This window comes from Silene latifolia, chromosome 9 (assembly GCF_048544455.1).
Source record: "Silene latifolia isolate original U9 population chromosome 9, ASM4854445v1, whole genome shotgun sequence".
Taxonomy (NCBI): domain Eukaryota; kingdom Viridiplantae; phylum Streptophyta; class Magnoliopsida; order Caryophyllales; family Caryophyllaceae; genus Silene; species Silene latifolia.
This window is the reverse complement of record NC_133534.1, coordinates 9,735,038-9,760,723: the sequence shown is the minus strand read 5'-3', so window position 1 is coordinate 9,760,723 and position 25,686 is coordinate 9,735,038. Positions and strand designations below refer to the sequence as shown.

Here is a 25,686-nt window from a genome sequence, read left to right as displayed (position 1 = left end):
CCTGAGCATTTGTAGCATATGCTGTGATTTCAGAAAGAGCCTCAACACCTTCAGTTATTTGCTTCTGCCGTTCAATTTTCTGTAACAGTCCCAAAACCTTATTGATCGTAGGCAAGGAATCCATGGAAAGAATTTGGGTTCGAACATTATCATAACTTTTGTTTAACCCCATAAGAAACTGGATTAATTTGCCATTATTCTCACGAGCAATGATCTTCTTGATAAGGGAACATGAACAAAGATCTATTTTACCACATGAACAAGCTGGAATAGGATCCACACTGTCAAGTGTCTCCCATAATAACTTGATTTTGCTGTAGTATTCCACAAGAGACATATTGTCCTAGATTAGAGCTCCAAGATCCTTCTTCAGCTGATATATTTCAATAGCGTTGGCAGAACCATAACGCTCAAGAAGCTCTTCCCATAGTTCCTCTGCTGACTTCACATATTTTAAATTCTCTCGTATTGATTTATTAAGAGAATTCAAAATCCATTTTGTGACCATAATATCTGAACGAAACCATTGCTTAAACTTTTTGTCAGTAACATGAGGTTTAGAACATGAACCATCCAAGAACCCATCTTTGTTCTTAGATGCAAGTGACATAAACACCTCTTGTTTCCAGCCCAAGAAGTCATGACCATCGAACTGAAAAGATGCTAAAGTTGCATTGGGCTGATCTGCAGACGAAAGATAGAGAGGATCTTCAAAGTAATCAAAACCAGAAGACGTTGAAGATACTGTGTCAGGCATGATGAATTGATTTTTGGAGAAAAATGAAGAATAAATGGTGAAAAAGAAGAAAAAGATGAAGAATTATTGATTGATGACTTTATGCGGAAACGAAAAACTTTGAATCCTTGATCTTTGTCAAGAATTTTCACCAAAAAATGACCAAGATTTTAGAACGTGGTAACTGATACCATATGAAATGTTGATATGAAGAACATGTAGAAAGAGATATGAGAGAAATTGAATTGTATTATTCTGAATTGTGTCTATTACAATGACATATGATTTGCTTATATAGTGTAATACTCTGTATTTTAATAATAATTTATAAGGATAATTTATGTAATTTAATGAGTAATTAAATGACATTTCTAATAATAAATACAAGCGAGACGTTAATTAAATAATAAATTAATAATTCAAGTCGGGAATTGGGTTTGGCTAGTATTTGTGCTTTGGGCTTAGTTGGTGATCGAGTGTTGGACCGTGTGTTGTTATTATATGGGCCGAATTAGTTGAATTGGTGTTAGTATAACCAGGATTTATATCGGGAATTAATAATAATATAACAAGGAAATAATATAATATAAAGGTAATTATAATTATATTGATACTAATAAAAAGTTATGGCGATAATAAATTAGTAAAGATAAAATAAGAGAATCCTACTTATGGTAATAGTAATATATGTAATAATAATAATAATAATAATAATAATAATAATAATAATAATAATAATAATAATAATAATAATATAATTGTAATAGCAATTTCTATACTAGTTAGAATAAGGTAAGTCATAATAGTTTCCTAATTGACCTCGTATTCTCTAAATCTTACACTATAAATACCATGATAAATCTGAAAATATAATTCACAATTGACAAAGAAGAATAAAGAGCTTTTGGAGACGGAATTAGCAAGCGGTAATTAATAGGTAATAACTTTTAATCTCGTTTTATTTTCTTATACAGCTGAATGTCAGACGATCTTAAGACACTTAAAAACTGACCCAAACCTTGACGGAATGAGACGAAACTTTGGGAGGTAGTTCGTGGGGTTGCAAGGGTTGGAATGGGTGTAGTGGTGGTGTCTGGGAAGGCCTAGGGTGGCGGTGGCAGGCGCCTAAAGGTGGCTGGTCAGGGGGGTTACGGGTTTTGGTCGTGGGGTTTTGGATGGGTAATTGGACCCATAAACGGGACTGACTTGACCTGGATTATGGTGGGTTGGCCTCAGGGGATTGGGTCGACCACGGTGGGGATGTTGGTAGGGTAGTTGGTGGTGGTTGGTCTTGGTGGTGCTCGGGATTTCGCGAAACGGGGAGAGCGGGGGTAGTTGTCGCGGGGTTTAGGGCGTGGGTTTGTGGGTTTCTAGTGGCGGTTTAGTTGGTGGTTAGGGGTGAGTTGGATGCTCTGGTTGCAAGCGGTGGTGGCTAGGTCGGGTAGTGACGGTGGTGCCGTGTGGTGTAGATGGTAGCCGGGTAGAATAGTGACGGGTTTTCGGTATTGTTGGTGAGGTGTGTGGTTGTTCTTTGCTATGGTCGCTTTGGCACCGTGTAGGGTAGTTGTTGCTGGTGGTAGGGCCGTGTCTTGGTGGTGGGAAGAGGAGGCTTACGGTAGGGCAGGTGGCAGAGGTGGTGGTGTCGGGTTTGGGTGAAATAAAATGGGTTGTTGGAGGTGTATGTGTGAGTAATGGTGAGGGGTTATACACGGGTAATTGGGGGAGATTATAGGATAGTTTACAAAAATTATAGGTTGACTTGTATTATTATATTAGGAGTATGAGACACGGGTTTGTTTGGGGATGCGTGCTTAATTATTTAGCGGGTTTTAATATCGTAATAATTAAATAAATGAGTCGGTTTGAATAATTAATATAATAAGAAGAATAAATAAATAAATAAATAAAGTTAGTAATTATAATTGTTGTAATTCTTATTATTATATAGGTGACGGAAATTGTGAAGAGTTTATAATCGGATTTGTTCGCTTTAATTATTGGATTGCGTAATTGGAGTGCTTGCTTGCCAGGTAGGGATAATCCTACTCAACTTGACTTTTAATTATCTATGTTTGGTATGGTGGATTACTTACGTTAAAGTGAATTGATCGTATGTGAATTGTGTTGGTTGATATAATCGTAATTGTTGGAAGGGAGATTCATATTGTGTATGTTGGTTGATAATATCGTAAAGGTTGGAAGGGTGTCTTATGTTGGTTTGTGTCAGTTATATTGATGAGGTGAATTGGATTGTATCGTTGATTGGAATGTGGTTATTGTGAAAAGCTGTGCGACAGTCAGTTGTACGTTGTTGAGGGAGTTTGTACACTGGGGTGTTGGTAATATGTACGTTGTGAGGGAGGGGTACTATTACATTTTGCGGTACGTTGTTAAGGGAGGGGTACCAAAGTAATGTGAGCACGTTGTAAGGGAGTTGTGCTAAGTAAAGGAAAGGAGCACGTTGTCAGGGGGTTGTGCAATGAAAGTAAATTGAAATGGATTGATAATTGTATGTTCTTGTTGTTTAGTTTTATTCCTACTCAACCTCGCGGTTGACTGTGTATTCGTGAACACCTGCGGTGAACCGTTTTATGGGGAGCAGATTTGACAGGTACTAAAGATTAGCTGACTTGGGAGCTTATGGGAATGCGTGAGGACTTGGACAACCTACCTAGAAGTCTAGACCACATAGAATGTTTTATCACTTTATTTATTTCCGCTGCGAGTTGTATTGTATTTCATATTAAGTTTTAGTTGGATAATTTGTAATAAACATGTAATCATTAAAGTTTTAATTTAAAGTACTTTGGTATTGTTGTACTTTGTTATTCACTACCTCGGGAAACCGAGATGGTAACAGTCTTATTTATTTGGGAATGTCTAGCTAAAGGCTCCTAAATAAATGGGGGTGTTACAAAGTGGTATCAGAGCAAAACGATCCTCAGGCCTAACCATTGAATAATAATGAACTTAGGATGTGTCTAAATAAAATGAACCCCGGGTAGAAACTGTTAGGAGCCCCTCTTAGTACCGTTAGGAAAGCGCGCCTAATTCGTACCTTGGCCCTTCCAATTTTGAACCGGGTACCTTGAGAGACATTTCAGTGTGGGGTAATTTAAAATGAATATAGTATATTCCCTTAGGAATTTGTTTGTCTTGTTTGAATGACTGTGGAAGACATTTCAGTGTGGGGTAATTTAATGATTGTGGATGATTTCTTTTAAGTATTGTTATGAGCATGTTGATATGGGGAAGGTATATTGGCATGTATGTGGGAGATGTGAGTATGATTAATATGTGAAGTGTTAAAGAAATTGCGTGAAATTGTGAAGAATGCAATTTTGGTTGATTTCTCGAAATTTTACCCTTGATTGTTTTGGCTGTCATTTACTACCTGTTTAAAATTATCGTACGCAAATTTTATGATTAATAGCTTTATGAGTTAGCTTTCATATGCCACTGGTCTCATGTCCAAATAATATACAGTTTAGGAGAAATAAATATTTTAGTTAGCAGTGGTCAGAATATTCCTGTACAGTGATGTTTTCGCGCCATGTTTTTGTAAAATTGCCGTTTAAAAAGTACCTGTCGATTTAGTGTAATTACAACTCCATTGTTTAAAAGATTCTTATATGTTTCTAAATTGATAAGCCACGTTACAAGGTAAATTTTTGAAAATTAATAGTGATTTTTACAAGTTGACCTAAGTTTCTGACAAGTTGCTGTAAAATTTCTGTTTCGCCAAAGTTGTTTGTAAAATGCATTATAAATGGATCTTTTGTGTTTTTTGACTTGGTTATTTTTTCTCATATTTTATTAACTCTCTATATTTTCTAAAAGTATAAGTTCTTTAGACTTAATTATGTTATTATTTATTTATGATTTTTAGAATTAACAACATGTTTTCTTAGCCTTTGGGAAATATGTAAGTCTTGTTTCTTGTCTTTTGCACTTTGATACTATGATGTTGTCAATTATGTGAAGTAGGATGACATGTCTAGTAATATGCGGAATGTGTTTCCCTAAGACCAAATATTTATATTAGTTGCATGCATGTTTATGTTAGATATCATTATTAAGAAAAGACTAAACCATTGTGCGTATTTTGTTAGAGATTATTATTTAGTCTGGCAATGTATTCGTCGATAGCTAAAGTAAGAAGTTTAAGTTGAAGTAAATTTTAGTTCGAATATCCTGTATGATGTGATTTTGCTAGTAATCAAAGATTTTGTTATTCATTACTTGGAGTTGTGTTGGAAAATAATAGTTGCTTTATGTTACATTGTGTGTTCCTTATTTTTTGGCGTTACAACAATGAATTGTTAGTTCCTATTGTTTGATATTCCGAACTTCGAGGACGAAGTTAATTTTTTAGGGGGAAGGAATGTGATACTACGAATATTATGAATTTGTTGTTGTGATACCTTGTGATGCGATTGGTATGGATGATAATAGTATATGGATGATGGTGTTGAATGATGTTTAGTTATAAGGATGTTTATAAGTGATGTGGTGGTAGTTGTGGGCGAACTTCGGGACGAAGTTCATTTTAAGGGGGGAAGACTGTAATACTCTGTATTTTAATAATAATTTATAAGGATAATTTATGTAATTTAATGAGTAATTAAATGACATTTCTAATAATAAATACAAGCGAGACGTTAATTAAATAATAAATTAATAATTCAAGTCGGGAATTGGGTTTGGCTAGTATTTGTGCTTTGGGCTTAGTTGGTGATCGAGTGTTGGACCGTGTGTTGTTATTATATGGGCCGAATTAGTTGAATTGGTGTTAGTATAACCAGGATTTATATCGGGAATTAATAATAATATAACAAGGAAATAATATAATATAAAGGTAATTATAATTATATTGATACTAATAAAAAGTTATGGCGATAATAAATTAGTAAAGATAAAATAAGAGAATCCTACTTATGGTAATAGTAATATATGTAATAATAATAATAATAATAATAATAATAATAATAATAATAATAATAATAATATAATTGTAATAGCAATTTCTATACTAGTTAGAATAAGGTAAGTCATAATAGTTTCCTAATTGACCTCGTATTCTCTAAATCTTACACTATAAATACCATGATAAATCTGAAAATATAATTCACAATTGACAAAGAAGAATAAAGAGCTTTTGGAGACGGAATTAGCAAGCGGTAATTAATAGGTAATAACTTTTAATCTCGTTTTATTTTCTTATACAGCTGAATGTCAGACGATCTTAAGACACTTAAAAACTGACCCAAACCTTGACGGAATGAGACGAAACTTTGGGAGGTAGTTCGTGGGGTTGCAAGGGTTGGAATGGGTGTAGTGGTGGTGTCTGGGAAGGCCTAGGGTGGCGGTGGCAGGCGCCTAAAGGTGGCTGGTCAGGGGGGTTACGGGTTTTGGTCGTGGGGTTTTGGATGGGTAATTGGACCCATAAACGGGACTGACTTGACCTGGATTATGGTGGGTTGGCCTCAGGGGATTGGGTCGACCACGGTGGGGATGTTGGTAGGGTAGTTGGTGGTGGTTGGTGCTGGTGGTGCTCGGGATTTCGCGAAACAGGGGAGAGCAGGGGGTAGTTGTCGCGGGGTTTAGGGCGTGGGTTTGTGGGTTTCTAGTGGCGGTTTAGTTGGTGGTTAGGGGTGAGTTGGATGCTCTGGGTTGCAAGCTGGTGGTGGCTAGGTCGGGTAGTGACGGTGGTGCCGTGTGGTGTAGATGGTAGCCGGGTAGAATAGTGACGGGTTTTCGGTATTGTTGGTGAGGTGTGTGGTTGTTGCTGCTATGGCTGCTTTGGCAGCCGTGTAGGGTAGTTGTTGCTGGTGGTAGGGCCGTGTCTTGGTGGTGGGAAGAGGAGGCTTACGGTAGGGCGGTGGCAGAGGTGGTGGTGTCGGGTTTGGGTGAAATAAAATGGGTTGTTGGAGGTGTATGTGTGAGTAATGGTGAGGGGTTATACACGGGTAATTGGGGGAGATTATAGGATAGTTTACAAAAATTATAGGTTGACTTGTATTATTATATTAGGAGTATGAGACACGGGTTTGTTTGGGGATGCGTGCTTAATTATTTAGCGGGTTTTAATATCGTAATAATTAAATAAATGAGTCGGTTTGAATAATTAATATAATAAGAAGAATAAATAAATAAATAAATAAAGTTAGTAATTATAATTGTTGTAATTCTTATTATTATATAGGTGACGGAAATTGTGAAGAGTTTATAATCGGATTTGTTCGCTTTAATTATTGGATTGCGTAATTGGAGTGCTTGCTTGCCAGGTAGGGATAATCCTACTCAACTTGACTTTTAATTATCTATGTTTGGTATGGTGGATTACTTACGTTAAAGTGAATTGATCGTATGTGAATTGTGTTGGTTGATATAATCGTAATTGTTGGAAGGGAGATTCATATTGTGTATGTTGGTTGATAATATCGTAAAGGTTGGAAGGGTGTCTTATGTTGGTTTGTGTCAGTTATATTGATGAGGTGAATTGGATTGTATCGTTGATTGGAATGTGGTTATTGTGAAAAGCTGTGCGACAGTCAGTTGTACGTTGTTGAGGGAGTTTGTACACTGGGGTGTTGGTAATATGTACGTTGTGAGGGAGGGGTACTATTACATTTTGCGGTACGTTGTTAAGGGAGGGGTACCAAAGTAATGTGAGCACGTTGTAAGGGAGTTGTCCTAAGTAAAGGAAAGGAGCACGTTGTCAGGGGGTTGTGCAATGAAAGTAAATTGAAATGGATTGATAATTGTATGTTCTTGTTGTTTAGTTTTATTCCTACTCAACCTCGCGGTTGACTGTGTATTCGTGAACACCTGCGGTGAACCGTTTTATGGGGAGCAGATTTGACAGGTACTAAAGATTAGCTGACTTGGGAGCTTATGGGAATGCGTGAGGACTTGGACAACCTACCTAGAAGTCTAGACCACATAGAATGTTTTATCACTTTATTTATTTCCGCTGCGAGTTGTATTGTATTTCATATTAAGTTTTAGTTGGATAATTTGTAATAAACATGTAATCATTAAAGTTTTAATTTAAAGTACTTTGGTATTGTTGTACTTTGTTATTCACTACCTCGGGAAACCGAGATGGTAACAGTCTTATTTATTTGGGAATGTCTAGCTAAAGGCTCCTAAATAAATGGGGGTGTTACATATAGTACTTTGTTACACCGACATATGCTCAACTATGGTTAGGTAGAATTCTCTAACTAACTCAACTAACTGGTTGTTACAACTATAACAACCTTAACCAACTATATATGTCCATATTAATACCCAAAACTTGTGCAGAAAAAACACCAACCAGACACGATAACAAATACCCAAAAAAAATAAAAAAAAAAGCGTTACAATTTCAAATGTTAGATCAATGAAGCAACACAGGTTCAGAACAATATGCAATACAAAAAGGTACCTGAGTTTCTTGCAATTGAAACTCTATTGATCCATTTTGCCGCAAGATCAAGGATTTCGGAGCGTACGAAGCAGACTCTGAATACACTTAGCACATGTGATTGGGAGATCCATCCGTGTTGTTTTAAATCCAATGGAAGCAAGTCCTTAGGCTCGAACCATGTAGGGTATACAGCTTTGCCGATTAGATCTGGTGGTCGGTGTACTAAATCTTATTGATCTTTTGTCGGGCTGAATGACAAAGTGGATCAATAGAGTTTCAATCAGATGTAGTACATCAGTCAGATCAATTAAATTTAATACACCATATGGAGTGCGAGGCAGACTCTGAATACACGGCACACAAGTGTGTGTGTGTTGTACACCCCTATTGTAAACATCATTATAAATAAGACCATTGAAAATGGTGGTGGATAAAACAAGGGGTGCCCAAGTCTACGGATCTTGGCAAAATACCCGAAACCAAAACGGCCTAAGACACCGTAACAAATAGCGAGGATGCCCATTGAACGTATATTCGATCAGATACCAGATAAATCGAGATATTTGATCATGGCAGCGAATAGCCGGTCAAAATAGATAATCAAAGATCACCAGCAGTTAGTATAAGAGAAATTTAGGGGAATTTGGTGACTGATATTGTAAAATTTATGGAAATCAAATTGGAAACGATGCTGAAATAAATTACAAGGAGAAAATATTTTAGAAATCGGAGAGTGAATAAGAAATTGGAAGGAGGAAAATTACCGGAATCCCCTAATTTGTGGTAATTAGGGTTTGTTCTTCTATCTAATTTGATTGATTTGTGTCGAAGTGAGTCATTCCGTCGAATATTTTACTTGAATTTATAGCAAAGGATATTAGGTCATTTTAGGTCAGGATTTAAATTCTGTTAAGTTTTACTCAAAGCGGGCTTTTAGCAGCGAAATTCTGGGGGCCAATGGCCAAATAAGATCTGAACTCATAATTACGGAAAATACACGCGATAGCCCGAAATTTGTTACTTTGCACGAAATATTCATTGTTTCGGACCAAAAAGTTATTGTAAATGATCCTAACTTGTATTTTTGAATTCAAAACACAACGATTCTGGTTTTTTTTTCAAATTACTCACCTTTTCGAGAACTACGACTTGAAAAAAAAAATTATTGTATTCGGAACCTGTGAGTAAAAGATATGGTTACTCAAAGTTTAATCAATAAAAAATACTATATTTCGACATACAAAAATCCAAGCTACGGTTCCAAATGCAACAAAAATTTATTCAAATTGTAGCTCTTGAAAAGACGAGCAATTTTAAAAAAAAAAATTGCCGTTTTCAACATAAATACGAGTTATGGTCATTTAAAGTTGGGTCTTTTGCCAAAATAGCCATTTAATCTAAAATATTTACCAAAATGACCATATGTTCATTCTATTTACCAAAATGACCATGTTAACTTGGTAATATATGTATGAATATCTAATTAAACTTAACCAAAGCATCCAACCTTAATTGATCAAAATTAGTTTTTATTTTATCAAAAAAAATTAATAAAAGAATCAATTATTTTCAAAATGGGTGAAAGTTTAGATAAGTTGAGTAAAAGAGAAACTTTAGAAATAAACTTATATATTAATGTTAGAAGGAAAGCTGCATGTTCTTTAATTTTTTTTTAATATATAAAATGTATGATATCTTTATGAAAATGACATATGTTTTTTTTTTTATGTAAAACGTTAAAAAAAAATCATATTCCTTCACTCAAAAGTAAATTCATAGGCCTATAGATAATTATCTTAATTTTTTGAAAATAATTTTAAAATATTACCATTTTTTAATTTAGTAGAATATTTTCATTATTTAACTATTTGCTGAATATATTAAATCAGGAAATTCATATTATATTTAGGCCCTGTTCTTTTGGACTTAATTTCAGTTCTAATAAATTGATTCGATTCGATTCACTCTATTAAGTTGATTCGATTCGATTCGGCTCCACTCCATTCATTCGGTTCATTGATTGAGTCAGATTGTTCATTGATTCGATTCGATTCAGTTAGTTTATTTCAACATTAATATTATTATTCTTATTTTATATTCTTATTGTTATCATTATTATTATATTAATTTATTTACTATTGTTATTATTATATTAAAATTTATTTTTAATATTTATTATATTACTATTATAGTTATTATTATTTTATTTATATTTATTTTATTTATTTATTATTATATTATTATGATTCATGGAAATATTAGCGTATTAATATTTATTATTATTATTATTATATTGTTATATTATTTTTATTATTTTATTAATATATTCATTTATATTAATATTATTAATAACATATTTATTATTATTATATTAATAAATTATTATATTACATCTATTATTAATCATTTATTATTATTATTATTATTATTTATAATATTTATATTATACTTATCATATTTGTTTTTTAGTTATTATTATTAATATATTATATTATTTAATATATTATAATATTATTAATAATATTATCATTTATATTACTAATATATTATTATTATTAATATTATTATTACTACTATATTTATTATTATATTACTATTTTATTTTTTATATTACTTATTAGATTATTATTAGATTATATTAATATATTATCAATAATAATATTGAATAATATTATTATAATGTTTATTATTATTATTGTTATTATATTATTATTATTATTATTATTATTATTATTATTATTATTATTATTATTATTATTATTATTATTATTATTATTATTATTATTATTATTATTATTATTATTATTTATTTTTATTTCAGTTCAGTTCAGCTCTATTAAGTTCAGTTCAGTTCCATTAAATTCAGTTCAGACAAATTCAGTCCAAAAGAACAGGGCCTTATTTAGTTTGCTTTTTTTGGCAACTTTATGACTTAAATGGTCATTTTGGTAATTAAATTTATAAGATGGTCATTTTGGAAAATAATTTGAGTGAAACGGTTATTTTGGAAATTAGTATAACTCGTAACTAGTTTTATACATCGAGTGAGCAAATATAGAATCTAATCTACTGAACTACTGAGTACTTGCAAGCCCTTCATCTTCGTAGGAGGTCACTGATTTTAATGAAGGCTGATATCTGAGTTCTCGTCGCGTTATTGATATCAGTCACAAGTTCACGGTACCTACAAAATTTTACCACTTCATATCATCAGATTTTATACATGTTACCTTTATAAAATGGAAACGACTGTTACAAAGAGTACGAGAAATTAAGCCCTTTCATCGAACTTTTTTCCAAAATGGGACTCAGTAACAAACAAATTAATGAAATGGGGCGAGTTTGAAAGTAATTGCCAAAAATGGGTCCACGTGAGCTTCGGTTTAGGTTAGGTGGTTTGGTTCCGGATTACGATCGCTTAATTTCAAGACGACTCCAGGAGTCCAGGTGAAATCGCTTGCCTGCTAAGCGACTTGCCGTATCTTTTGAAAAAAAAAAATTGCAATTGTTTAGTTAAGAGGATCGAACGCGCGTCAAACCCCTACACCAGTCCACCTCCTAACCACTGCGCCCAGAGTAATTGTTTAACATTTAAATGCGCTTGAACTTGATATACCTAAACACAATACGGTTATGAATTTAATTAGATGAGTTTCAGCGCTCAATAATGCATAAACGTACTCCTGGCCCAGTTGGAACTAGATTAGTATTATTGTCATTGTTTCCAGGTTCGATTCTTGCAATGGTCATTTTTCTATTTTTTTTTTTTTGTAGAATACTTCAGCCGCTGGGCTGCTAACTGCTAAGCGACTTGGGCCTCAGTCGCTTGGCCGCTAAGCGACTTTGACTAAAATAACAGGCCCTTAAAAGCAACCGTAATTTCATCTCACCCAAAATTTAGTCGTTTAGCGGGTGAGCGACTTGAATCCGAAGCTAGCTTCGGTGCTGACGTGGACCCATTTTGGGTAATTACTTTGAAACTAAGCACATTTTGTTTATTTCTTTTGTTTTCGCCCCCATTTTAGAAAAAAATTCCCTTTCACCAAATATGCATGAATAATGGAGCTCAGAAGATGATGATGATCTGTCATGACCAATTCTTCGACATTAACATCAGTAGTTTTGCTCAGAACCTTATCCGCGCATAAAGTTTTCGTTGTAGAATTATAGAATTTGGGGTTTAACTCACATTTCAGAAATATGAAAGACGCTTCCATGTTGAGGTGATGCTACAAGACTCTAAAACAAGGATAAGCAGGTACCCTTACCGCCTATGACATACTTATGTCTCGTTAGTAATGCAAAGAAATGCTGTGTAGGCGTGTAGCAGCCAGCAGAGATAGCGTTTCATTATGAATATCCTTCAACGATTAACTAAAGCTGTAGAATTATTCAAATTCATATTTGGCGCGGCCTTCAGAAAGCATTTTACTTCAAAAGATAAGAGCACAAATCAGAATTCACACGACAGGACGAAATGGGAAAATGTACTTCATCTTGCAAAGCAGTACATACAACTGATATAATCATAAAAAATTTCTGCCGCCTCCCTACATATATTATTGATTGATGCCTGTAATCAGGTAGCTGTAATTGCATTACAGGATAAATGAAAAAGATAAATATTTTGGGTTTAGAAACTAAAGAAAAAATTAAGCCCCTTTATTAAATCATCAAATATGACCCGCATCACGGTGACACTTGGTCTAATAAAAGTCCCAAGTAATTTACAATTATTTCAAGTCGCAACACACAGGTTTAAGAATCCGTCGCGGCGCTGGATTAAGCCTCTCCTTGGAGATTTATTAACAACCTCCAAACCCTCAAACTCCTTCCAATCCCGAAATCCCCCAACCGAACTTGCAGTTGTTCCAAATTATTAACAACGGTTGTGCATGTGTGACCCGTTGTTAAAACTAATAACAACGGTTTTTATAACCATACCCGTTGTAATTGATTTTAGTAAAATTCGCGCCATACATTTTACAACGTCTATTGTGATTTTCGTGAATAATCGTTGTTAAAGGGACGTTGTAGTTGCCTGGATTTGTAGTAGTGTAAATCGTATATCATGGCGAGATAATCATTTTAGAAAAAAGATTTTGTCGATTCTGAATTATGGTCTAGGAGTTATGCTCAATATAATTTTTTTTATTAAAAAGGGCAGGTAACATGAAAATCAAACATGGAGATTATTTTGTACACAGACTTAAAATATTGGGTACCATTTGTAGAGTGGTAAAGTTTAAGAGTACCACGTGAATTTTCCGAAAGTTTTAAATGATCCTAACACAATAAGCTCAAGAAATAACACAAACAATTTACAGAATTAGGGTTCAAAAACTCATGATGGAGTTCAAATATAGCTAATCATTAGATTTGTCTAACACATAATGAAGTATCTACCATCTTCCTTAATAAAAACGCATTTACAATACGAAGAGGAACAATTGTTTGCGCAAATTATTAGGATTTCAACTTGGTGGGGGCGAAGGGGTAATGGCATAAGAGAATCTCGAAAAATGTTGGAAATTTTTAATTAAAATCTTTGAAATTCCCGTCTGTCAGGCGGGGGCGGCTTGCCACCGCTATCCCCTCTCTAGCTCCACCACTGCGACTAAACATATAAATGTTAAATATGTACCTAAAGGTATTGTAGATGACGTACGGCCTTGGCAAGAGCTCCAATAAAAGAAGCGTGCTTCTTCAACAATACATATTTTGTCCTCGCACCTTTCCAAGCTAAAAATCGGCCTTCTGTTGGCAATGGAAGGGGGACAACAACAGGAGAACTTCTCTCTTCCAACCAACTCTGGGAATGTGCCTTCATTAAACACAAAGGTAAACAAATGATGACGACATAGTGAGTACGTATGTGAATAGGTATACAATGCCACTAATATTACGTAATTTCTAAAAAAAGATTTCTTACTTTTGTAGAAAACTTCCTGGTACAATTACCAAAACTCCTACCCCTCAATAATTCCCATGTGGGTTTGACATCGTCTAGTAAAGTTTTGGAAGTGTTGCAATACCTAAAGGGTTAAAAGTGTTGCAAGATTAATTATAAGCAGAGCATTACAGAGTACTCCATCTGTCCCGGTCATTTGTTGTCCTTTTCTATTTTGGGGTGTCTTAGTCATTTGTTGTCCTTTCTATTTTAAGAATGAACTTGATGAGTAATTTGATCAATCTCATTCAATTTGTTCCACTTGTCATTTAGTTATTGGCCTTTTCCTCTTTCCTTGGTCTTTGTGCCAAAACGAAAGGACAACAATTGACCGGGACGGAGGGAGTATATGATTAGCAAGAACTATGCTAGACCTGAGTACTGCGTCATGGTCGTACTCAACTTCCACTTTCTCATCATATGCAGCTTTCTCTATGAGTGATGCAACTCGATTTCCTACCTCCTGAAACTCAAATTTAATGACAGCTTTAGAAATATGTGTGACCCAAAAAAGAAAATGTAAAGAATTTGACATGACAAAAAAATAATATATAAAGAATCTTAGATGAATGGAACAACGGAGTATAAAATCATACACTAGTAGAGTCATCCCACATCAGCATAAGTGGGAGAAGCTTGTCTCCAATCCTATCAAAGATTTCGAGAAGTCGTAGAGTCTTCTTTGTAGTTCGTAAATTCACTAGCCGCAAGAATTACGAAAGGGAAAAGAATGCAGTAGCGAAATAAATGCCAGAGATTAGATATACCGACAGATGTAAGGTAGTGACACGGTACGAAACCGTTGCCTTAAAAACTATTTCTCCGGTGCGACCGTGGTGGCGATCAGCGACGACCGGTAGTCCCCAAGGATTACACTACTGCTGCCTCACAAACACGCCCACTCGAGTTTGTAAGACCTGGAACGGACTTAAGCAGAACCCAGAAATCATATAGTAGAGAGGAAGATGTGGAGAACAGAAGAGAGAAAGAGTTTTTGTTGTGTGTTGAACTGATGTGAAGACCTCGGTATTTATAGCTGAAGAGAGCCATAAACCGTCCCCTAAAACGCAGCAGTCAATGACTGAAAGTGGGGAGTAAACTTCTCACCCACTAACAGTGTTGACTGACTCATTCAACAGCACAAACAAACTCAGCCCAAAAACTCTCAAAACGCAAAAAGCCCAAGAAGGTAGAATCGGGCCTTCAGCCCGCCCCGCAGGGGCTCTACTCAAACCCGGGCCCGATCCGGGCCGGCGCGCGCGCGCGTGTGTGTTGGACCCAAACCCACTGGCCCAACAAACACACACAAAAGCCTCCTTGGTCCACACAATTAACCAACCAATGGAAGGGACAAATATAAACCCCTCAAAGAGGAGTTTCCCCACCGATGTGGGATAGATGCAAAACCAAGAAATTGGTTTTTCCCTTGTTTTCAAGTCATCACTTCCAACAATCCCCCACAGATGGCGAAGAAAAGAACTAAAAGATTTCTAGGTAAAGGAAGGATTGGATACTTAGGTATCAATATCTTTCGATTTGAATTGATACTTTAGTGAAATGAGGAAACAACTTACTTACAGCTAGAGAATATCTTGCGATTTGAATTCCTAGCTGAGCTTCGGTCGATACCCCCCACAACACATATCATACCTTCTAATTAAGACCGTCCCGCGATTTCAGAGTGCAACGCGCTCTTTTAGAGCTTCATGCGTTACCTTGGTACTAATAGGGTGACCTCAAGACTTCTCATAGTCTTAGAATCATCACACCTACGTAGGTGGCTCAAGTGCTTCTCAGTAGCACTTGTCACACGAGCCATTAAGGACATGAGTCCAACCTGGTGTATAATTCATCAAGTGCGTCTCAAAAGCACCACCATAAAGGCTATGAATCATACTACGCCATAGGAATGAAACTTTGGACCTAGTCAATCTCAACCTTGACTTAAGGGCCTAAGCCCCATTCCCCTCGACGTATTAACGACTAATCTCTTAGTCAACCCCTTAGTAAAGGGATCAGCAAGATTACTCTCGGACTTCACATAGTCCACAGTAATCACTCCATTCTCAAGGAGTTGTTTAACTGCAGCGTGCCTTATTCGCATGTGTCTCTTTTTCGAATTGTAGACACTATTCTTTGCAACGCCAATAGCAGCTTTCGAGTCACACAAAGATGGAGACCGGTGTCGGCCGTCCTCCCCATACTTGGTACATCGGCCAATAGGTTTTTCAGCCAATCGGCTTCTTGTCCCCGCCAACTCAAGAGCTATGAACTCCGACTCCATGGTAGAGCGTGCAATACAAGTCTGTTTAGAAGACTTCCACGATATCGCACCTCCACCCATGATGAAGACATAACCACTAGTAGAACAAATCTCATCGTTACCTGCAACCCAATTTGCATCACAATATCCTTCTAACACAGGAGGAAATTTACCATAATGCAAACACAGATCAACTGTTCCTCTTAGGTATTTTAGCAAACGACGAAGAGCATTCCAATGTTCGTTACCAGGGTTATGTGTATAACGACTCAGTCTACTAACCGCATATGCAATATCTGGTCGAGTACAGTTCATAAGAAACATCACACTCCCTAGGATTTTAGCATACTCTTCCTGGGAAACACTGTCACCCAAGTTTTTACTCAAATGTATACTAGAATCATAGGGTGTTCTAGAGCACAACATCAAAGCAGTTAAACTTTTTCAACACTTTTTCAACATAATGAGATTGACTCAAAGAAATTCCATTGGAGTTTCGGATAACCTTAACTCCTAGGATAACATCGAATCTCCTAAGTCCTTCATCTCAAAGTGTGATGACAGAAATTCTTTGGTTTTAATTATCACATCTAAATTGTTACCAAAAATAAGCATGTCATCCACATATAGGCATATAATAACACAATCAGATTCAATTACTTTGGAATAAACACATGAATCAGAATTGTTAATTATAAAGCCATTACTCATCAAAGTAGTGTTGAATTTCTCATACCACTTTGTTTAGGTGCTTGTTTCGAGACCATAAAGTGACTTGTTCAGTTTACACACTTTATTCTCTTGACCCTTAATCACAAACCCTTCAGGTTGCGACATATAGATCTCTTCCTTTAGCTCACCATTCAAGAAAGCAGTTTTAACATCCATCTGATGTATAATAAGGTTATGAATAGCAGCTAAAGCGACAAGAGTTCTTATAGTCGAAATTTTGGTCACGGGAGAATAGGTATCAAAGTAATCAATGCCCTTCTTTTGTGTAAAGCCTCTAACTACAAGTCTAGCTTTGAACCTTTCTATTGTACCGTTGGGTCTCATTTTCTTTTTAAAGATCCATTTACTCGTAATGGGTTTACTACCTTTAGGTAAATCACAACTCCCAAGTCTGATTAGAAACAATAGAATCAAGTTCACTTTTAATAGCATCTTTCCAAAAATTAGCATAAATGGATTTCATTGCCTCACTATAGGTTTTTGGGTCATCCTCTATTAAAAAGTCAAACAAACTCATCACTTGCACAAACAGAGTATCCATATTCAGATAAATGTGTTGTAACATAATCACTGTAATCCTTTGGACATCTAGGTCTTTTACTCCTCCTAGGTTCAATAGCATGATCAATAGGAGTGCTACTACAACTAGCATGTGAAGACATATCAATAGATGCAACGGGTAGTGAAGTAGATGAAACAACATTTTTCCGAAAAGGAAAACATGCTCAAAAAATTCGGCATCTCTAGCCTCGGATATAGAACGGTCACTCAAAGACATAAATCTATAGGCGAGCTATTTTTGAGCATAACCTATAAAAACACAATCATAGGTCTTTGGTCCAACGGTAGGTCTCCTAAAGTCGGGTAAACCCACTTTAGCCAAACACCCCCACACTCTAAGGTAACTCGGGTTAGGAGGATAGCCCTTCCAAATCTCGTAGGGTGTCTTGTCAATTTTCTTATGAGGTACACGGTTAAGAATGTGACAAGCGAAAGTATTGCTTCCCCCACATATCGTCGGATAGGCCAGAACTTAAAAGCATAGCATTCATCATTTCTTTTAAAGTTCTATTTTTACGTTCAACTACACCATTGGATTGGGGTAAGTAAGGTGGACTAGTCTCATGTATTAAACCGTTTGCAAAGACAAAAGTCTCGCTAAATAATCGGATTTATACTCACCACCTCTATCGACCTTACCCTTTTAATCTTCCCCGTCGAGTTGATTTTCGACCTCATTTTTAAAGTTTATAAACGATTGTTCTGCTTCATCTTTGGTCTTAAGCAAATAAACTCGGGTGTACCTCGAACAGTCGTCTATAAAAGTCACATAATAATTCTTGCCACCTCTACTTGCAACATTTTTGAAGTCAGCTAGGTCGGTGTGAATTAACTCAAGAAGACTCGTATTCCTAGTTGTCACAGGTTTACTAGGTTTCTTTGTGAATTTAGCCTCAACACAGCTACCACATTTAGAGAATTCTTGACTCGACAAACTTGGAATTAAACTCATGGTTTTAAGTTTTTTAATGTAGTCGATATTCACATGACCTAATCTACCATGCCAAACATCAATAGACTCTCGGCGATATAAGCGTAGTAGATGCAATATTATTAAAAACGGAATCGGTGTTCGATACAAAAAAAAAACCCCAGACAGATAACCCTTGCCCACAAATTCCCCATTGCGCGACATTACAACCTTGTCGGCCTCAAAAACAAGTTTCATGCCGACTTTGTTTAACAAGGCACCCGACACGAGGTTTCGACGCAATGTAGGTACAAATAAAACATTATTAAGGGCAAGTGTTTTCCCCGAGGTGAGTTTGAGAAAGATCTTGCCTTTGCTGTGATCTTTGCAGTGAAGAATTACCCATGTAGACGCATTCCCCATCGCTATCTCCTCGAACTCAAGAAATAACCCCTTATCAAAGACAGAGGTGTCTGGAAGCGCCCGATATCAAGACCCATTCAAGAAAGATTACCCACCGATTAGCTTCAACAACCACAAAGAAGAATGACATCATCATCCACAAAGATTGGCTTCACTTCAGCAGATCTTCTTATCGATGCACCGGTAGGCTTTGTGACCTGGTTTCCCACAAACATAGCAAACCAAAGGACCCTTAGGCTTCGAATCTTTGCAACCGGCTTGGTGTACTTCCCCGGATCGATCTTCTTTCCTTTACCCTTACCCCGACCAACCTTGGCCTTACCCTTACCCTTGAACTTTTCAAAGAAAGATTTGACGGACCACCGGACTCAACCAAATTAGCTTTGACGGAAAGAACAGATGCATTCATCACGACCGGTAAACAAATAGGGTTGTCCTTGAGGCGATTTGCCTCTTCGGTCCTCATATGACTGATAAGTTCCATAAGGGACATGTCTTTCTTTTTGTGTTTTAGCCGATTTCTATACTCGGACCGGGAGGGAGGGAATTTTTCCAACAAAGACATTAGCAACAAAAAGGTCGTCTAATTTCATGCCCTCACTAACAATATCAAGACACAAATTTTCATAGACATGAACCTGTTCCATAATAGACTTCCCATCCACTATCTTAAATTGCAGCCACTTACCCACAACATATTTCTTTTTCCCAGCGTCATCACCCCATATTTTTCAAAGAAGGACTCCCAAATGACTTTCGCCGATTTATTATCAGCAAATAAATCGAACAACGGGTTAACCATGTTATTAAGTATGTGACACCTAGCGCTTTTGTTGTCCTTAACAAATTTAGCAATGTCATCTTCATTTGACTTAACTCGCCTTAGCCGCGGGAGGGGTAGTCTCGGCAGAGACGGAACAACGAGGTTTTGGCGGGTCATTAAATAAAACATAATCAATTTCTAATCGCTCAAAAACATCAACGCTTTACGGGACCAACGCTTATAATTCGACCATCTAGTTGCTCAATTTTCAAATATCGTACAATTTTCGAAATCACGGACATGGCTACTTTGCACTAAATAAATAGTTTTTAAATTGTAGTTCGTAAATTCACTAGCGGCAAAAGAATTACGAAAGGGAAAAGAATGCAAAGAGCGAAATAAATGCCGAGATTAGATATACCGACGGATGTAAGGTAGTGACACGGTTCGAAACCGTTGCCTTAAAAACTATTTCTCCGGTGCGACCGTGGTGGCGATCAGCGACGACCGGTAGTCCCCAAGGATTACACTACTGCTGCCTCACAAACACGCCCACTCGAGTTTGTAAGACCTGGAACGGACTTAAGCAGAACCCAGAAATCATATAGTAGAGAGGAAGATGTGGAGAACGAGAAGAGAGAAAAAGAGTTTTTTGTTGTGTGTTGAATCGATGTGAAGACCTCGGTATTTATAGTGAGAGAGCCATAAACCGTCCCTAAAACGCAGCAGTCAATGACTGAAAGTGGGGAGTAAACTTCTCACCCACTAACAGTGTTGACTGACTCATTCAACAGCACAAACAAACTCAGCCCAAAAACTCTCAAAACGCAAAAAGCCCAAGAAGGTAGAATCGGGCCTTCAGCCCGCCCCGCAGGGGCTCTACTCAAACCCGGGCCCGATCCGGGCCGGCGCGCGCGCGCGTGTGTGTTGGACCCAAACCCACTGGCCCAACAAACACACACAAAAGCCTCCTTGGTCCACACAATTAACCAACCAATGGAAGGGACAAATATAAACCCCTCAAAGAGGAGTTTCCCCACCGATGTGGGATAGATGCAAAACCAAGAAATTGGTTTTTCCCTTGTTTTCAAGTCATCACTTCCAACATTCTTTATCTCCTTCAGTTGTGTATTACTACTAGCACCCAAGGACCGAGATATTCTCGCTAATAGAAATTGTCGCATCTCCATTATATTCTTAAAACCAATACTAGCATTTTCGACATCAATTGTAGATGATGAAGACATTATGAGATCACTCGCAATGGCGAGCAGAGCACCAACTTCAAACACCTTGCCTTGTTCTAGATATTTCAAGAATTCATGTTTGATTTCTGTCGTGTTCCGAGCCATTACTCTAATAGTCTTTGGGTGGAAGGTCTTAACACACACAAAAATACAAAATGTAAGAAATCTGAAGTTAAACAACAACAAACAAATAGGAGGGTTGAGCAACTTTAGGTCACCGGACCGGACCATTTGGTCTGGACCGAAACCGGACTAAATTCTTTTAGGTCCGGTCCTCGGTCCACATTTTTTTAGCTTTCGATCTTCGGTACGAGACCGGTTATTTTAGGTCCGGACCAAAAAGACCGAATTCAATGTTTTTTTTAAGGTTAATCTTTATAATTTTTCGAAATAGTTTACTAATTTAGTTTCAAAAGACATTACAAAAGCAATATTAACGATTATTTAAATCCATTGCCAATTTTATTTTTTATTATGTTTGATTTGGCAAAACTAAGTTTAATTAGTGGATAGTTACTAGTGACAAACCCGAATATTTCGGGTTTGGTACGGTACAAGATCGAAACCTTTAGGTCCAGTCTTTGGTCCACAAAATTCCCGAGTTCGGTCTCCTCTAAGTTAAACAACAACAAACAAATATGAGGGTTGAACTTCAATTCTAATAAGTAGAGTTGTATTTGCGGTTTTTTAAAGATTACCAACATGTATTTGCGTTTTTACAAATATAAAAACCAAGCTTCGATGTATATTCCCAATTACCACCATATTTTTATATCGTATCTGGGATTTAGGGTTAGGTTGGTGTAATCGAATGAATTGATTAGTTATTTGGTTAATGTGTAAGTCAATGAGGGTAATCTTGAAATTTTACGTAAATCGTCCCTTAACAAGTCGGAAATAAGAAAAACGATGCTCGCGATAAAAATTCAGTGGTGGCCACGAAATATACATTGAAGTTTGGGGATTATTTGTAAAAACGCAAATACATACCGCAAATACATGTTGGTTATAATTGTATTATTGTTATTGCACTTTGTCACTTAAAACAATTTTGGTCCAAAAGAAGAGGGCCTAAATCTACTTCACAAATGCATTTAAGGAGAGAACCAAAAAAAAAGGGGAATATGCATAGAATGTGAATCACATTTGGGGTAATAGAAGAAAAATCAAAGACTTTACCACTCAAGCACATGATGTTATGGTATATTTAATGCGCTAATATTTAAATATCTCCTATTTAGGGGTATTTGCGGTAGCAAAGGTTCGCCCTCTTAACCAATTTTGGGGTAGGGGTCACCACCCCTTGCTACCTTACCTAGTGGGTCGAAAACACAGAGTAAAAAAATAAAAAATAAAAAAAATGTACCGGTGGTTGTTGACAAGGTATAATAATTTGGTGTATTGGAGATTTCCAACCGTAAATCAACCAAACACAATAGCTGCAAAGTGCAAAAGTATTAATGAAGAAGATTTGCAAAAGTATTAATGAAGAAGATTAAGCTCGTACTCGGCTCATTATCAGCCCGTAATGACAACAAAGATAATACATACCGGCAGTATTCGAGTGCAATATTGAGTGGAAGCGCATTCTTCATACAAATATGCGGGGATTTGAAATTGGTTCGCAAATCCGCTGAAAACCCTTTTTCTAACAATAATGAAGCTATCCTAGGTTTAGCTAGACAAGCTGCATGATGCAAAGGCCTGTTTTTAGCTATACTCGAAATATAGTATTTGATAAACCTTTCATCAAGGGCGGCTTCTCCATCAAAAACTGCGCGAAGACAATTTGCAGCATCACACATAGAAATCTTTAGAAGTATTCCTTTTTTATCATTTGAGTCGAGGCGGTTAATCAAGCCAACAAATTCATGCTTATTATCTTGTTCCACAAAATCCCGAGTGCGATAGAAAATAGCGCCCTCGGTTTCTTCATCATCAGAATTCTGTCCAAAACCAGCGAATATCATTGATATACAAACAGAGAAATACAGAGCGAGCCAATTATGTGAACATAAACGAGACTATATATATATATACCTGGCACATCTTGTGTTCAACTTAATTAGTCTTGTGTTCCTGCCAATTTCATCAAACAAAACAAGATTATTATTAATTTGACATTAGCATATTTACTTCTTTCTCCTGTGTAATAGCGGCCCTTCAGTTCTCGACACAAGTTTCATATTGGGTCATTAAGAAACAGCCTCTTTGTGCTGCTAATACATCTGACCCTTTACCTCGCAATTTGTAATTGCGGGAGCCATTGAGACACTGGGGTAATGCTGTTGTTGTATTAGCATATTTACTTCTTCTACAAGTCGGAAAAAACAAAGAGAAATTAACAGATCTTACCGATATGATGCTTCAATGGGATATGGTAGAGGAGAGATGATTGTCGATCAATTAGGCTGCAGCAAGGGAACAAGTAAGAGATTAGGGTTTTAATTGGTGTTTGTTTTACTTCGTTTTTATAATCTTTGATCAGAGGTACTATTAACATGTATTATTGCTCGCTGTCAATAGGCCATTTTCGTTTTATGCTTGCATTTCTAGATAGCCGTCTTGTTTCCGGTAGGTGTTTATATAGCGGCTTTCCTATTCCCAGTTAATTTTTGAAGCTATATTTAGTAGGAATTGGGTTATATTCTGAACAGGAATAAATTTGCGAGTATTTGATAAAACTCGGATCATTGGATAATCGTAGTACCACCACTAAGCTGGTAACCTAGATTTGTAGATTTGTGCATCAAGCTGCTAACAAGTTGCTTTTCTAAACCGATTGCCAAAGCAATAACCTTTCGATGTAGTCAAACGTCCTATGCTCTGTATATTAACATCCATAACATAACTGCAAAAACAATCAATTAGCACACGTTAGCACAAATCCTTATTTCAATTCTCAGTAAATTTTGGGTTGTACTTTTTCACATACGATTTTTACGAATTTACCCCCATCATTCTTCTCTATCTCTCTCACTCAAACTAATTACCCACCATTTTACTCTCTCTTTTCTACTAATCTGCAATCAGAATGATATGTTTATGAACTCTACTCCATGGCATTGCACCATGTTAAATTGGCGAGAGCTAAAAAAACTCCCATTTATTGGTAGAGTGTTTGGGAATACTAAACAAGCTTTGCTTATCCTTCTTCGTTTTGACTATCGTCATCGTGCACATGAAACACAAACAAGTAATCCTGTATGGGCTTGTTTTGACCAAAATTACTGACGGTTATAATAAGCCTTGTTCTGCTTCTAACGCAGTAACCATCCATCCATAAACCACCGTATCAGCCACCACGAACGACCCCTAACCCTAACTTGATTAATTAAATAAAACTCAACAAACCCTAATTTTATCCTTTAACAAAAAACAAAATTTTATTAAATAAATGACACACAATAATTGATAAATTAGTAGATTACTTCATAATTGGAGAGATATGGATCCATTATTGTTCAAGTCTGATTACTTGATTAGGTTTTAGGAAAAAGATATGGATCCATTATTATTCAAGTCTGATTACTTGATTAGGTTTTAGGAAAAAGCTCATATAAGAGGAAATTTTCTTAGGTTTTTAGTAAGAACTAGGAAGGGTATTAGATGGAAAATAAATGAAAAAGTGTGCGAAAAAGTAATTCCAATTTTTTTTTGAAAAGACCAACCACTTATAAGACTTCATCAAGCTACACAACGACGACAAAATATTCGATAAGCAGCAACAACTCGGCCTCAATATAAAACATTGGAATTCCTTTTCACATTCTAATCAACCAGAGTTTAACCCACTATTTATCACATATGACAGAACTTCATGGATGGCAACTTGGCAAGAGAGGAAGCTTATGTCTTATTCATAAGCACAGAACAATTCGGGAAAGAAGGCAAATGATTGCATACATTTCTTAAATCATTCATCTTTCACTATTCTGCTGCAATTTTCTGAAGAACTTTATAAGTTGATAGCCTTTTGTCTTCTTTTATTATTCTGGTTTGAATTTAGTCATCGATATGAGTCTCCGCGATGTTAAGTTATCATGTCACTTGCATCCTATAATCATATTAACTCAAATGATAATCAAGATTATCTACTAACTTTTTTGATGATTTTCTCTAATTGCCATTCAAAACCTTTCAAATAATTCTAATTAATCCGTAAATTTAAACCTAATTGTCACCCTAGCTAAACTAAAAAGCAATAGCAAAGTTGCAAACCCAGCAATGCCAGTGAATATGAAGGCCAGTTAAACCCGCCTAAATCTCAGCATAATTTAAGTACCCACTCGACTCATCGAAAAAATTAAACAAGTTCATAATCCTCACCTCGCTCTCCTCCTTAGTCTCCTGCAATGCCAACCAAACATGTTCCATTGACACTGGCCCTGCCTTCAAGTACACCGCCAATGCACCATACCAGCATACCCTATAAAGAAATAAAAGGTGTTACTGTAAAACAATCTTCAAGGCACTTAAAATAGTTTGATAACTACTTTCAAAAGCGTAGCTGTGTGAAATAACCAGCGCTTTTCCAATAATATGTAGTGATTCCAATAAATGAGAAAGTAACAAGTATCATAAACCCTAAAACTATGGAAATAATGTGTGCTGTTTCGCAAGTGACAACTAAATCCTGCAAGTTGCCAGAATGGAAGATGAATCTTTGCACAGCTAAGTTTTA

General features: G+C 36.2%; 2 protein-coding genes across 3 annotated transcripts; both read right to left on the bottom strand.

Moving 5' to 3' along the window:
* Window positions 1-343: 343 nt before the first annotated feature.
* Window positions 344-757, bottom strand: LOC141600568 (uncharacterized). Its single transcript, XM_074420809.1, has one exon. The coding sequence runs from the start codon at window positions 755-757 to the stop codon at window positions 344-346; it is 414 nt and encodes a 137-aa protein (XP_074276910.1).
* Window positions 758-13,668: 12,911 nt separating this feature from the next.
* On the bottom strand, window positions 13,669-25,452 carry LOC141599043 (uncharacterized). Of its 2 annotated transcripts, XM_074418921.1 has the most exons (11): window positions 25,332-25,452; window positions 23,801-23,853; window positions 23,358-23,413; window positions 23,043-23,081; window positions 22,554-22,948; window positions 22,369-22,441; window positions 20,862-21,134; window positions 14,700-14,780; window positions 14,478-14,566; window positions 14,086-14,188; window positions 13,669-13,977 (listed from the first exon to the last, which is right to left on the bottom strand). In XM_074418921.1, the coding sequence occupies exons 4-11, from the start codon at window positions 23,049-23,051 to the stop codon at window positions 13,798-13,800; spliced, it is 1,203 nt and encodes a 400-aa protein (XP_074275022.1). In that variant the 5' UTR covers window positions 23,052-23,081; window positions 23,358-23,413; window positions 23,801-23,853; window positions 25,332-25,452; the 3' UTR covers window positions 13,669-13,797. The 2 variants fall into 2 exon arrangements, with proteins under 2 accessions (XP_074275022.1, XP_074275023.1); XM_074418922.1 differs by lacking the exon at window positions 25,332-25,452 and having other exon boundaries at window positions 23,713-23,812.
* Window positions 25,453-25,686: the final 234 nt, after the last annotated feature.

Bases quoted from the DNA above. Each gene is read 5' to 3' on its own strand.
- LOC141600568 (XM_074420809.1), bottom strand. From the start codon at position 757: ATGCCTGACACAGTATCTTCAACGTCTTCTGGTTTTGATTACTTTGAA.
- LOC141599043 (XM_074418921.1), bottom strand. The intron at 14,567-14,699 runs GTATGATTTTAT...TTTGAGTTTCAG, and splicing joins TGTGGGATGACTCTACTAGT to GAGGTAGGAAATCGAGTTGC. The intron at 13,978-14,085 runs GTAAGAAATCTT...TGTTTAATGAAG, and splicing joins CCAGGAAGTTTTCTACAAAA to GCACATTCCCAGAGTTGGTT.